This window comes from Lates calcarifer, linkage group LG10 (assembly GCF_001640805.2).
Source record: "Lates calcarifer isolate ASB-BC8 linkage group LG10, TLL_Latcal_v3, whole genome shotgun sequence".
Taxonomy (NCBI): Eukaryota; Metazoa; Chordata; class Actinopteri; family Centropomidae; genus Lates; species Lates calcarifer.
In genome coordinates this window covers 1,112,133-1,125,444 of record NC_066842.1, presented here as the reverse complement: position 1 = coordinate 1,125,444, position 13,312 = coordinate 1,112,133, and the positions used below count along the sequence as shown (strand labels likewise).

General features: G+C 42.9%; 1 protein-coding gene across 3 annotated transcripts in view; it reads right to left on the bottom strand.

Annotated features, from left to right (window-relative positions):
- Window positions 1–13,312, bottom strand: part of cadps2 (Ca++-dependent secretion activator 2) — a 157,410-nt gene that overhangs the window by 47,919 nt on the left and 96,179 nt on the right. For all 3 annotated transcript variants that reach the window (XM_018704949.2, XM_051073199.1, XM_051073200.1), the window contains exons 13-14: window positions 8,437–8,624; window positions 967–1,068 (exon numbers count right to left, since the gene is read on the bottom strand). In XM_018704949.2, coding sequence (XP_018560465.1) covers window positions 967–1,068; window positions 8,437–8,624 — 290 coding nt within the window. The remainder of the gene's footprint in view (window positions 1–966; window positions 1,069–8,436; window positions 8,625–13,312) is intronic.

Here is a 13,312-nt window from a genome sequence, read left to right as displayed (position 1 = left end):
GACAAGTGTTGCTCAAGGTCTCGGGGCTGTTGCTTTCACACCGCGCTCACAATGTGTTCACACGGCGGCGGCGGCGCTGAATAGCAGCACGCAGATGCAGGGAGGTCTCATCATCGGCCGCCGTCCACACACGCCCTCCACCTATTATGTCCCGCTGACGGGGGCTAAAAATACCCAGACTGCCTCGGTGCATTATGGAGGAGGAGAGCGGCGGTTTTCTTTAAATCACAGCTGAGGATTTACGGCTGAAACTAAATATGAAAAACTTTAAAGAGCAAGGTTGTTTACATGGAACATTACGGACCAGATTATTTAGTTTTTCTCATCCAGTAAATCTGGACTCTGCTGGATTCAGTCTCTCCTCTGTCATTTGTGATGAAAACTTCCACACTTTTATTTCAGCGTTTAGAGAATTCTTATCTTCTTCATTTAAGAATGTAAAACGCTCCCTCCCGCTGTTATTAGCAGCTGTTTAGACTGTAATTCTCTTTTCACTGGATTAACTCAAAGGTCCTCTAAAGATTTAAACGACGCTCCTCCCTTCATCAGATGTTTTCCCTCTTTTTATTTTTCCAGTCCGATCACTGAGCTCACTGCTTTTCTTTTAAAGGTTCCTCATGTTCTAACAACACCAGTGAGGCCACTTATTGTTTTCTATGTTGCTGTCAGCAATATACAGTCAGCTCTGTTTTATTCTGGATTTTAATGTTAGTTTAAAGTGTGAATGTTAAGTTTTCACTTTTTATCCCTGGTGTTTATTCTGTTTTATTTGTACGTTATCACTGACTGTTATTCATCGTTTTATTGTTGTAAATTTGAATCTTGTATAATCTGTTTTGTGTCGTTTTCTGTAACGTGAAGCACCTCATGCATGTTTGTATGAAATATGCTTTGTCAATAAAGTTCAGTGGAGTTGAGTTATAATTGAACATAATCAAAAGCTAATGAAGACAGAGGTGTCGATACCTGAAGTGTGTGATCTGGTTCTCTAGCAGAGCCATGAGTCGAATCCTGACGGCCTCAAACTGCTCCTTCTCCTCCACCGTCACCGTCCCCATCCCGTCAGGCCTGAGGACACACAGAGACCACACTCAGGACCCAGTCAGCTGACCGCCATCTGTACCACGTGACCACAGACAGACAGGCTGAGGGTGGACTGTTTGGTGATGAGATGTCCTGTTATGGCATTTACTCTCAATAAAAAGAACGACCCAGTCACTAATAAACATGAGTTCCTTCAGTACAGCGTCAGATGACCGCTTTGTATATTTTGCTGCAGCCTGACACTCACTGTGACCGTATATAAAAGCTGATATTTATCATCATTTGTTCCAACTCGTTCTTCTTGATCGTGTCTGACACTTTTCTAAAGTCAGTGAAGCAGCAGAGAGAACACTGCAGTTTTCCTTCTGTTCATTTGGACTCATTAAGCAAATACAGATGCAGTTAATGTTCAGGTTGAACACTGAGAAATACTGTTCTCATTCCAGAGACTGTAAAACCAACTCTTCCTGCTGATGTTCCTCATAAAGAAAAGGAGGGAGTGTGTTGCTGAAAGGCTGAAAGTCATTTCCACTAACTGTTGAATTTCACGCTCTACACCAGTGGGAATCAATCTGGGACAACGTCCACATGTCTCCATCCAGACCAGTGTTTCAGAGATAATCTCTGTCCACACTAACACACCTGAAAACACAGGTCACATGACCGTTCACCTACACTGAGCATGTGCATGACGCTGTAAACAGGAAGGAGATTGTCAACTCTGCAGTTGTTGCTTAGTTGCAGAAAATACCACAAAACTAACAAAGACACAGAGGCCAGAAACTCCATGTTCCATTCACCTCTGAGAGCCGAGGCTGAAATGGGTCAGGTGATCAGGCAGGTCGCATCGTGACTGATGTGACCTGCCGCTCAACCAATCAGGAAGTGAACGTGTCATCGTTTCTGTCCGTCCAGACTAAAACACAGCCCCGGAGTTTTCAAACTGAAACAGCGTTTCCTAAAATCTCGTGTTTTAGGAGCTCGAAAACTCTGGAGGAATGCGGACGCCAGGCGTAACCATAGCAACAGCGATGAGTTTTAAAACTAAAACGTATTAATGTGGACGTGGCCTCAGCTTGTGTCGTGGACATGCTGCACATCTCAGCGACTTTCTCGCCGCAGACATCGAGACGTTTGTGTTTTCAGATCAAATGAAAAACAGCTTTTCTCCCAGTTTCTTTCTGTCTGAGTTTGACTGACTTGTTTTCACCAAACCGACTGACGAAGCAGCCAAACTCTCCACGGCGACCTCAGAGTCAACCAATCACACAGAGAGCTGCTCACGCTCCTCTTCCTCCTCCACAGCTCCTCCGGCCGGCAGGAGGAGAGAGGGGGAAAAAACAGTCGGTTGAGGGCTTCATTACTGTCTATAAAGCTTTCATTCCCTCCTTGCCTTTGTCTGAATAGGCACTCTGCCAAAAAAGGGGAAAAAATGCAATCAGGACCCAGAGCGACCAGCCTTGACTTTCTGGGCTTTCTGTGCGCGGCTGAAAGAGAAAAGCAGCCTCTCCAAACGGCACTCGCAGTCGCCAGAGGGAAGAAGCGAGGAGGTTGTCTGTTAATGAGTTGTTCTCTTCTAAAAGCCTTTCGCTGGTTCAGCCCCTGACCGCGGCGCCTCGAGCACCGACAGCTCCGCCGAGCTCCTCACACCCTGATCCTGACTCTCCTGAAGTTAGAAATAAAATAATCAGAATACAAAAAACAGTGAGGAGAAAGGAGGAGCAGCAGGTGAAGCAGGGAACCATCACTGCTTCACTTCCTGTGAATCAGAAGAATAAAAACCTCCTTTACCCAGGAGAGAAACGACAGGAAAAAACTCAGATAAAAAGGTAAAACACATGATGGATAACAACAATGATAATAATGAGAATACTAATAACAATAATGAGAATAATGGTAATAATAATAATAATAATAATAAATGTGTGTATGTGATGTTAACGTGTGATTTCAGACTAATTATTGTTATGATGGTTAAATAAATAAAATCATGTTTATATAATAAAATTTGATCAAACAATAAAATAAAATGATCCAGGATAAAATGTGAAATTACAGAAAAATATAGTAAAATGAATTTAAATATATGATATAGAAAAATATTAATAAGAAAAATAAAAACATAAAACAATTAATATACATAAAATAAAAGACAAAATAAACAATAGAAATATAGCTCCATGAGAGATAAATGAAATAAACAAACATGAGATAAAAGATTAAATTAAATGATATGAATTGATTATAGTAAATTAAATACAATTAATCATATACAAACATATAATATAAAAAGACAGAATAAAATGACAACTGATTACATGATATAAAATATAAAGTGACATTAAATTACAAAATATAAAATGTGACAGAATCTTAAATAAAATGTAATTTAATTAAATAAAATCATAAAAACAAACAAAACTAAAAAACATTTACATAAAATAAAACGTGATGTGAACTGAAATACTGAGTCCAGCTGTTTTTACACTGATGTTTCCTCAGAAAGGGTGGTGTTCAGAGGGTGGAGGAGGAAGTGGCGAGATGACAACAGGAAGTGGTCACGTGTTGTACGAGAATGTCGGCTCCCGTTCATCCAGGATGGATGGATGGAGGGATGACCAAAAAAAATGTCCAAAATCCACGGTGACGTCCACAAACGTCTCATTTTGTTTGACCAAAGGAGCAAATGTTGAGTGTTTTAGCTTGAACGATCATTTCTCAGCTGCAGGAAAGATTGCTGATAATGATTGACTCAACTAATGATCAATGAATCAACTAATGGATTTACGTTACAGGTGCACAAAGATTATTCCTTATTTAGCCTGAATCTTTCATCTTTTTTACATTTGAAAATGTTTGTTTTAGTTGATTTATCTGTTTGTGTGGGAGGTAAAAATCAACAAGTCTTTATATCTAAATGTTTTCAATTATTAAAAGTGCAAAGTTTCCTCAGGATCATGATGCATTTACTTTCTGGATGATCGTTGGTTTTTCAAGTGCTGCTGAGAAAAAGCAGACACCGGTCATGTTTTTGATTTTAGTTCTCCAGCTTTTTACTGTAATTAATCAGATGTAGAATCAGTAGAGACGTCATTTCTCCAATCAATAACGTTGCACTTGAACGCACCATTTCAGCAGGCTTTTTTTTTCAGTCTGCACAAACTTTGAAAAGAGGACCTGGAGCTCTCTCCTCTCTGCGGGGTGAAGGTGTTTCTCTAATGAATTCAGTGTGTTGGAAGCTGAAATATTTCTGTGCGATCGTCACACAGAGCTCATCAGGAGCTTTGTGCCGGGACGTGGAGTCACACCCTCCACTTCCTCTGAATCGAATTATGACAGGGGAGTAATGGGATGAGGAGGGGAGCTGGCAGGAGGCCAGGAGGAAAACGCAGAGACACAACACGGCGTGGTGTTCGGTTTGGTAGCTCTCCTTCGCTCTGCCATTCCGTCCAGTCAGATGTGTGTTCATGCTTGGGCTCACACGGCGGAGTGGGGAGCGATGCGACAGCTTGTCGGGGTTCAGACACATTGTTGCTGCTAAATGAAGCGAGCACGTTGGAGGCGAGGCTGCTGTCAGCGCCGCTCCGGGGCCGGGGGAGGGAGGGGGTGCTGAGGAGGAGGAGGGGGAGGAGGAGGGTCTGTAGACTCAGGTTAGTGTGTTTACACTCCATGTGCTTCAAGTGTAAACGATAAGCACCAAATCCGCCTGCGGGATCCACCAGGACCCCGCGGCTGTTTGGTTCTGATGTCAGCTGACGAGTCGTCACGAGCGGTGCTCGGCGAGCGGCATGGCAGGGTACCGGGTGTGGACGCCACTTCACCTTAAGAGGTGTGGAAAGGAGATGAGTGGCAGGTGATCGTGTGTGTCACCTTCCTCCTCCCTCCGCCACCTCTCTGAGGATGGAGGGAGGGGGGGGTGTGAATGGATGGGGGAGGTAAAAGCTCCTGTCACATCCTGTGTAGACGACTCGGAGAGGAGAAGATCTGACGTGACAAGTGAGAGGGAGGTGAGCGGCCTCCCCCCTCCCGGCTCCTCTAATGCTCCTTTAACCTCCATCTCAGTTCAGTTCAGACTCCTCAAACCCTCACAGACCAGGACAAGACGAGTCCGACAGTCACAGCTCTGTCACCTGCACAGGTTCATCTGTTCCATCAAATCCTGCAGCACAGAACACTTCAAATAACAAATCAGCTCTTAATGCTTCTTTTTAAAGCAACAATATGTAACTTCACTGAGCAGCAGTGAAATCTCATCACTGTTGCTATGGTTACGTCTGGCATCCACACTACTCTAGAGTTTTTGAGCCCCTAAAACTGAGACTTTTGAAAACGCTGCTGGACTCATTTCAGTTTGAAAGCTCCAGGGTTGTGTTTTAGTCTGGACAGACAGAATCGTTGAGGCCTCGGCTGTTTCTGATGTGGAGCTAAAACATTCATCCGGACAGACCATTTTTCATTTTAAAACACCATCATCTGCATAAAACGCGTCTCAACAATCCAACAGTTTCAATGTCTCTTGGTCACATTTGCACACTTTTGTGATATGAAGGCCAACCAGTGTGGTGAACCGACAACATCCACCAGATCCAGATGCATCATGTTCCTGCTCTGCTGCTGCTGTTGTTCTGGCCGGCGTCTCAGTGCTGTAAAGATGACCGGTAAAGATGCAGACACAAAGTGTTTTCAGTCTGCTGGAAAACAGCTAGACAGTATTGAAATGAAGACAGCTCGAGAACACATCACAAAAGCCACCAAAGAATAAACATTAAAAAGGTCTCTTCTCAGATTCTTCAGGATGAATAATTAAAAAACAGAGAAAGAAGAGGTGAAAAGTAGGAAGCCAATCATACAAAGGAAATGTAATGATCTGCTAAACCAGTGAAGAAGCTGTGGAAAACGTGTGTTGCTTAATTGGGGGTAAAAAGTTTTAGGTGTTAATTAAATGGAAACATTGAAAATGACCAAATAACAAACACTGATCTCAGACCACATAAACATCTCTCCAACAAACCTTGATGAGCTGACATCACCTGTGGAAGGTTTTCATCACATCAGAGAAATATTTACATCTCCACTAAGAAGGTCCAACATGTTTCCCTCTGTCAGGACGGAGAGTTTTCTTAAGAAAAGCACAGTCTGATACACTCTGAATATATTGCCTTCAAGTATTAGTCAAGTACTCTCCTGTTGATCAGTCTGTGGCGTCTCTCTTTGTCCTTCTCTGCCTCCTGTTGTAGTTTCGTCTCGTTGAGCAGCCCTCCAGGGAAAACTCGAGTTCTGTAATTAAGTTTGTTTTTTTTTCCACCTCCGAGTCTGCCAGCCATCCAAAACCTCTTTTTCCCATCCACACCCACTCAGGCAGCTCCAGGAGCCCTGAATGGGCATCAATTATTCAAATTAGAGCTCCAACTGACAAAAAGCCAATTCCAGTTATCCCCCCACCCCACCCCGCAATTTATAGCTGGCGATTAGCTGGAGAAGCTAATCATTATGCTTTCTAATTGACTAAATGAGTCGACAAAGAGAGGAAGCACAGATATCAGTAATTACCAGCCGGGGAGTCAAGCAGGGGCTGCTGGGAGTGAAGAGGAGAACTGAACTGCTGGAGCGACGCTGATGCCAACAAGTGGCTAAAAGACACTTCTGCTGCTCATATCTGGGGAGTTTACTGCTGACAAATGGAGGCCTGGAGGTTACCAAAGCTGAGCTGCCATTAAACCTACCGTCCTCCAAAAAGAAAAATGAGAGCATCAGTCATTTCAGCTGTACGTTCAAGTCCTCTCTCAGCTGTAGGAAACACGACTCTGTTCTGTCGGGAGTAAAGGAGGAAACAATGAGAGCCACAAAGTTCTCACAGGCAGGAAGTCAGGGTGGATGGGGGGTAAAAATCCACTGTGTACCTCTTCTGTTCGGTGGGGGGCCTCCATGAATCTGGCTTGTTCCAGATCACCACACAGATGTTGGATCAGATTGGGATCTGGTGAGTTTGGAGGCCAGGTCAACACCTTGGGCTCTTTGTTGTGTTCCTCCAGACATTTCTGAGCAGTTTTTGTGGTGTGGTTGGAGCATCGTCCTGCTGGGGCAGGTCCCTGACACTGGGGAGTGTTGTTGCCATGGGGTGGGGGGTTGCTTGGTCTCCAGCAGTGTTTAGGTGGATAGTATGTGTCAAAGTAACATCCAGATGAATGAAGGACACCAGGTTTCCCAGCATTAAATTGTAATGAGATAATCAATGTTATTCACTTCACCTGTCAGAGATTTTAATGTTGTAACTGATCAGTTTATGTTACAATAATTCCATGACTCTAAATTATATTGTATCACAGCTATTTCTTCACACATATTGAATCAAGTCTTGGTGATCTTCCAAACAAAATCTGCAACCAGAGAAGACTCTCTGGAAGTCTGCAGAAAGTGCACTTGAAGCCCTTTGCTTCAAACTTGTTGAGATGAGGATTTGGACCGCGCTCTGCCGTCCAGACTTTGAAGATTATGCTACGCCCATAAATGGAGTCTGTGAGTGTGTGGAAGTCAGTTGGATTCAGCCTGTGTGTGTGTGTGTGGCTGAAAAATGAGCATCTGTGCTCAGTGAAGACATACAGAATAAATGAAAAGATCAAATTACAGTCTGTTCACAGGACTGCTCTGAGACCATATGTTATAGTCCAGTAACTGCATAGACTGTTACTATTTTCTGTAGATCTCTACACAGTATTCTGTCTTAAAGATGTATTGTGGGTTTCGCCTGAAACTGACAATTATGAATGAACAAGCAGTTTGGATGTGGAAGTGGGAATGCGATGGCTTTATTGGTTGGACTTTTAGATCATGCCTGTATGTGAAGACAAGGACAGATGATCTACACAGTGTAGTTCATTATTATCTATATCTATGTAAATGTTCAATTTCCTATAAACCACACCAGAGTGAGTAATAAGGACAAGATCCCTCACTGGCTTCCCAACCACAAAAAAGTAGATTTTGTGCCTTGTGGTTCTATGCCACCACCAACCAGTCCAGTTGCAGTTAATGTGAATTCTTGACTTATGGCTAAAAACATGTTTTGTTAGAGTCACGCTGACTTTTGATCTTTGACCACCAAAATCTAATCATTTCATCTTTTGAGTCCCAATTAATGTTCGAAGAAATTCACTCAAACCATTACAGAGATGTGGGACAGTCGGACATATGAAAGAATTGGCGGATGGACAGACTACCCCAAAACGTAATACCTAACAAAACATCCCAAGAACAGTCTTGTTGTGGTTGGCACCCAAGGCCAAGTTACTGGGGGGGAAGGAGGGGTCATACACATCGGTCTCCAAACCATCATCATGGTCTTTCCTGTGATTCTTACAGCTAATTCTAACGATACAGCGACAGCGGGTGTACCTGTTTCCGTGGACGTGGGAGACGCAGAAGGCGTAGCTGTAGTGCAGCAGCGTGGGGTCCACCAGTGCGCTGTCCTCCAAATAATCCATTAGACCCTTCAGGTAGCTCAGGTGACGGTGGCAGCCTCGAACACCATATCGAGCGCAGTACTCATCTAGGACAAACACCTGACCAGGACTGAACCAACCCTGAAGACAAAAAACACACACACCACACTGGTCAGAGTTGTTATGACCACTGTACAGGTCTGCCAGCATCCTCCTGATGATGTAGCTCTTAGAACAGGTTTATTAAACCAGCAGCAAGAAGTCCAGATCCACCAAGGCAAGTATTCATTTAATTTCATAGCAAAGCTGTGACATCGAAACTTTTAACACAAAGCAAACTGAATTTATATGAATAACTCATCAACAACTTCAGCTTTGAAAAGCAGCGCTCTTTATTTTCTGCTGTGTACCTGAAACCAAAATGTGTATTTTTTCAAACCAAAAAGAAAAGGTTAACCTGGATGGCAGACAGCTGATTATCCTTTTTTCCATGGGAGTTAAATACAACTGCTCTGTGTCTCATCTGTAAACAGAAAAAACCATCGTTCTCCAGAAAACAGTCTCAAGTGTCATTAGTCTGCTGAACATTCAGAGCAGCACGACTCAGCCTCGTAAGGTAAGAAGATGAAACTTTATGGTAATTTTTCAACAAATGTTGAAGGAGCGAGGACAATTGTGACAAATGGCCGACAGACTTGTAGCTTTACCAGCACTGGAGCTGAAAATGTTAATTTAGCGGTGAGGGGAAGGTCATGGGGTTAAAATAACGTTTTATCCTCTGAGGAGCAAGAACGGGATCAGTGAAATGTGTTGCTTTGGACCAAACTGTGCTAGAGAGGGATGTTACTTTGGCACATACGCAAGCAACACTGGGAAACCTGGTGGAACATCTCTGAGACTAAATCTGACATCGATAAAAAAAGAGTTTTCTCAGACCAGGATTCTGACTATGATGAAAAGAGTTTAAGACCAGGAGCCATTTTCTTTTCGGTATGACACTTTTGGAGAGTGTTTAAACAATCAAACCGTAGGAGCAGAAAAGCACGCTGACATTTTGGGATGAAAATGCAGCTTCCTGGTGTGGACAGCTGTTTGTTCTGAACTCCACAAACAGACTGAACAATCGTCCTGAAAGATGAACCAAGACGCCTCCTTCACAGCTTCCTGTTGCCATGGGAGACGTAAACCGAACCGATATCAGTCACCTTTTGGCTCCGCAAACTCAATAAAAACCCTCAATACTTTACCACAATTAAAAAGAAAAGTGTAAAGGTCAACCCTTCAACTATTACTTCTTTGCTAGAGTTTAAAAAAAAGAAAAGAAAAAGGAAAAAAAGCAGAAAGGTGTGGAAGGACTGGAACACCCTGAGATGTTCATTAGTTCATTCATCCTGCACATAATCACTAAATTAGGCATGAAACTTACAACGCTAATTAAGATTCCTCACGGAAGGAACATTAACAAATTAGCACCTCCACCGAGCTGACGGCACACACACACACACACACACACACACAGCTCCTACTGCGTGACAGCCGTGGCTCTCCGCCCGGCAACAGGCGACCCAGGAGAGAAGACGAGCTGCACAGAAACTGTTTCTTTTTACCTTCAGAGCAGTTTGTTCCTGTGTCTTATTCTGTGCTCACATATACAGTATTTTAATACAGCTGACTTCAGTCATTATCAGGAGACTCTTTAAACTCACAGATTATATATATCGATATCAATCAGTATGGGGAAAAAAATTGGTGGAGCCCAACCTTGTGCTTTTTGTTTGTCCAGAAAGTGGTGAGAATTGTCGCTGGGTGCTTTGCTGAAAAAACATCTCTAAAGTAGGTGGGGGGGGGGTTGGTTTTATACTTCACATTAAAGGATGTAAATGAATCAGCATGAAGGTATATCTGCACAGGAAGCTAAATCTCTGTGTTTTAATGTAAAGTTCTGATGGAACATGTGGAAGAAAAATGTTAGTGATTCAGTTTTCTCTGTCAGACGCTGATGGCTGATGTAACCACCGATCTGATCTCAAAATGACATGAGATGAGAAAAAGCACAGCAGAGAAACTTTGTGAATAACTGGTGTTTCCATGCAGGTTGTTTTTGACCCTGTTGCTACATAACAAGGCTGATATTTGACAGTTCTGTTAAACATTGTTTTATCATAAAAACACTGTCAGTGTGAGCGCATGGTTCAGGCTGGAGAAAGAGAACATCAGCTGAAGGTGTGTGACTGGATGTGAAGTCAGATTGTCTCTGTTTTTAGAAGCTTCTGATAAACCTTCAACAACAACAAACCTTCAATCTGTTTCATTATCTGACAAATGAGAAAAGGTTTAATGTGTCTTCAGAACAACAACAGCCTGAGAAACTCTTTAAAATCTAAAGATCGTCTCAGGACTTGAAATTATTTCCAGGATTTTATATAGACTCTCTGTGACACGCTGCCTGTCGGGGTTAACTGGACCTGGCAGATTCCTCCTCTGCAGGCCATTTAGTGTCCCCCTCCTCCCCCTTTCTCTTCCTTCCAGTCTTCAGTTTGTTTGTCGTTTCTCTCCAGTTCCTCTCTTCATTTTTTTTCTCTCCGTCTGTGAGCTCGAGCTATTAATATCACACCACAGAGAGAGAGAGGGGCCTGCCGTCGGGCATGAAGCGACAAGATGTTCCTCTGTGACAAACAGATGGCGAACTCCAGTCTTGGCGCTGACCGCTCAATTAGCGGCTAACGAGCCGACTGCCTCGTTAGCTCCGTCAGCCGTGGCTGCACGTCTTCCTGTGTCAGAGCACCAGCGTCCACTGCTTCCCTCTGAGGAATGACACAACCCAAAAAAAGTGAAAGCAGCATGTGGTTTTGACGTGAACACCTCAGCTCGCTGCTTCGTCACCTGACAGGGAGCTGAGGAGGAGGCTGAGGACTCTCCATGTTTTGTCTCAGACTGTTTTTCTTGGGCACAGGAAACCATTTTCTGGTCCAGAAATTCTCTTGACCCTAACAGTCAGAGAAGTTTCCAGTTTAACATGTGAATTTACTCGACATGCACAGAGCTCAGAAGCAGGCTACAGATGGGTGACAAATTAAAGGAAAAATCGGAATAAATTAGTGTAATCATAACAGAAACAGATGCCTCCCTACAAGGAACAAGGGTTGAACGCCTTCTCTTTGTCTCCAGTATGGAAATATTTCAATTTAAAACATTTCTGTGTGTCCTAAGTGAACTCTTTCAGCACAGTTGGCTTAAAAACCTCAGTGCTCCAGCAAAACTTCAACAATGAGCTTCACAGTCTCCAGATCTAAACCCAGCTGAACACCTCTGGCAGATTTTGGATTTTGTGTTCAGCTGGAGATATGATAACTACATGTTCATGTTGGCTGCCTCGAGTGTCCGAGTGCTGGAGCATTGGTTGTGCAAGTCCTCAGAAATTAGCATGATACAATATGCACATGAACAGTAGGGGCAGTGTAGGGGCAGTATGGGGATGGAACGGGGTAGGAACATCAACAGGAACAATAATAGCGAAAAGTTTTGAAGCCTTCAGGAACCTTACAGACTGTCAGTGCCCTGCTACATTTATTGCTTACATGATACAAATTCAGTAGTTCTACACGCTCTGAGCTCTCTGATGCCCTCTAGAGGTATCTTCCAGTAACACTCATAGCACATAGGCAAGTATGTGAACAATTATGTTGATGATGCACCTGATTAAATGATGTCTCTGGCCTTAGACAGCACTCCTGTGTTTGTGTCTTAGAAATCTCAGAAATCAATCCTGTCTGCAAAGCTAAGGAACGATGTTGATGTTCAAACATTAAAGGTGGTGAAATCTAAATAACCCAATTTCATGAGAAACTATCAACTGGTTTTTATTGAGAGCAGCTATCAGCTCCTTATTATCCTTAAGATTCACCTCAGGAAATTCTCATTCTGGTCCAGATCTGATCTGATCATTCAGCAAACTGACCTGATAATAAGCAGGGCTCCACAGTGGGTTCTACAGGGTTGTCTATAAGATAACATTCATCCTGACACCTCTGACAAGAATCCTTAATAAAACCCAACAATGTACCTGATGAGCCAGAGGTGAGAAACAGGTAACTGCCAACAGTGAGTCAGCACTGTTGCCATGGTAACCCACAGGTTCCTATACCTTGAGCTCTGATTTAAAGTGGTTACACTTGACCTTAGAGTTGTATACATATACAACCAGCTGGCAAGTGTCTGTTAAAACTGGAAATGAGGTTTATAAATGGCTTTGGTGTAAAAAAAAAAATTTACCGTCACATTCTGAGTCACTGTTTCTCAACCTCTGGATCAGGACCCACCAAGGGGCTCAGCAAAATCATGTTTGTAATATTTGCTTTATTTAAAAAGGGTCACAATTTGGTTAATTTGGTTAGTTAAGAACAGCCAGCAGAAGTACAAGTACCACACAATAACACAAACTAAAAGCTCCTGTGTTCTGCTCAGTAAAATCCCTGTTTTTGTCAATAAAAGGATCTTACTCTTTAATAAAAAATTTCTGTCTCTGTAGGAATCCTGTCATTATGTTGTCACACTTAGAATAACAATGTCAGTCTGTCAGTGACAAAAACAAGAACTTAATGAACGTCCACTGAATATAAGGCCCAGAGATATCACATTGTGAAGTTGGACATGAACGTCTCTACAACTCTCTCATTTAGTATGGAACTTGAACAAAAAACATCTGTGATATGAATCCACTGACTGGCAATCCCTATTTGTCCAAATATTTCCTGTCATTAACAGACAGTGATATTCGTAGGGGATTGTGGAGCTTGTAGTTCTGTGCTTCAGTATTTCTGTCCACTGAT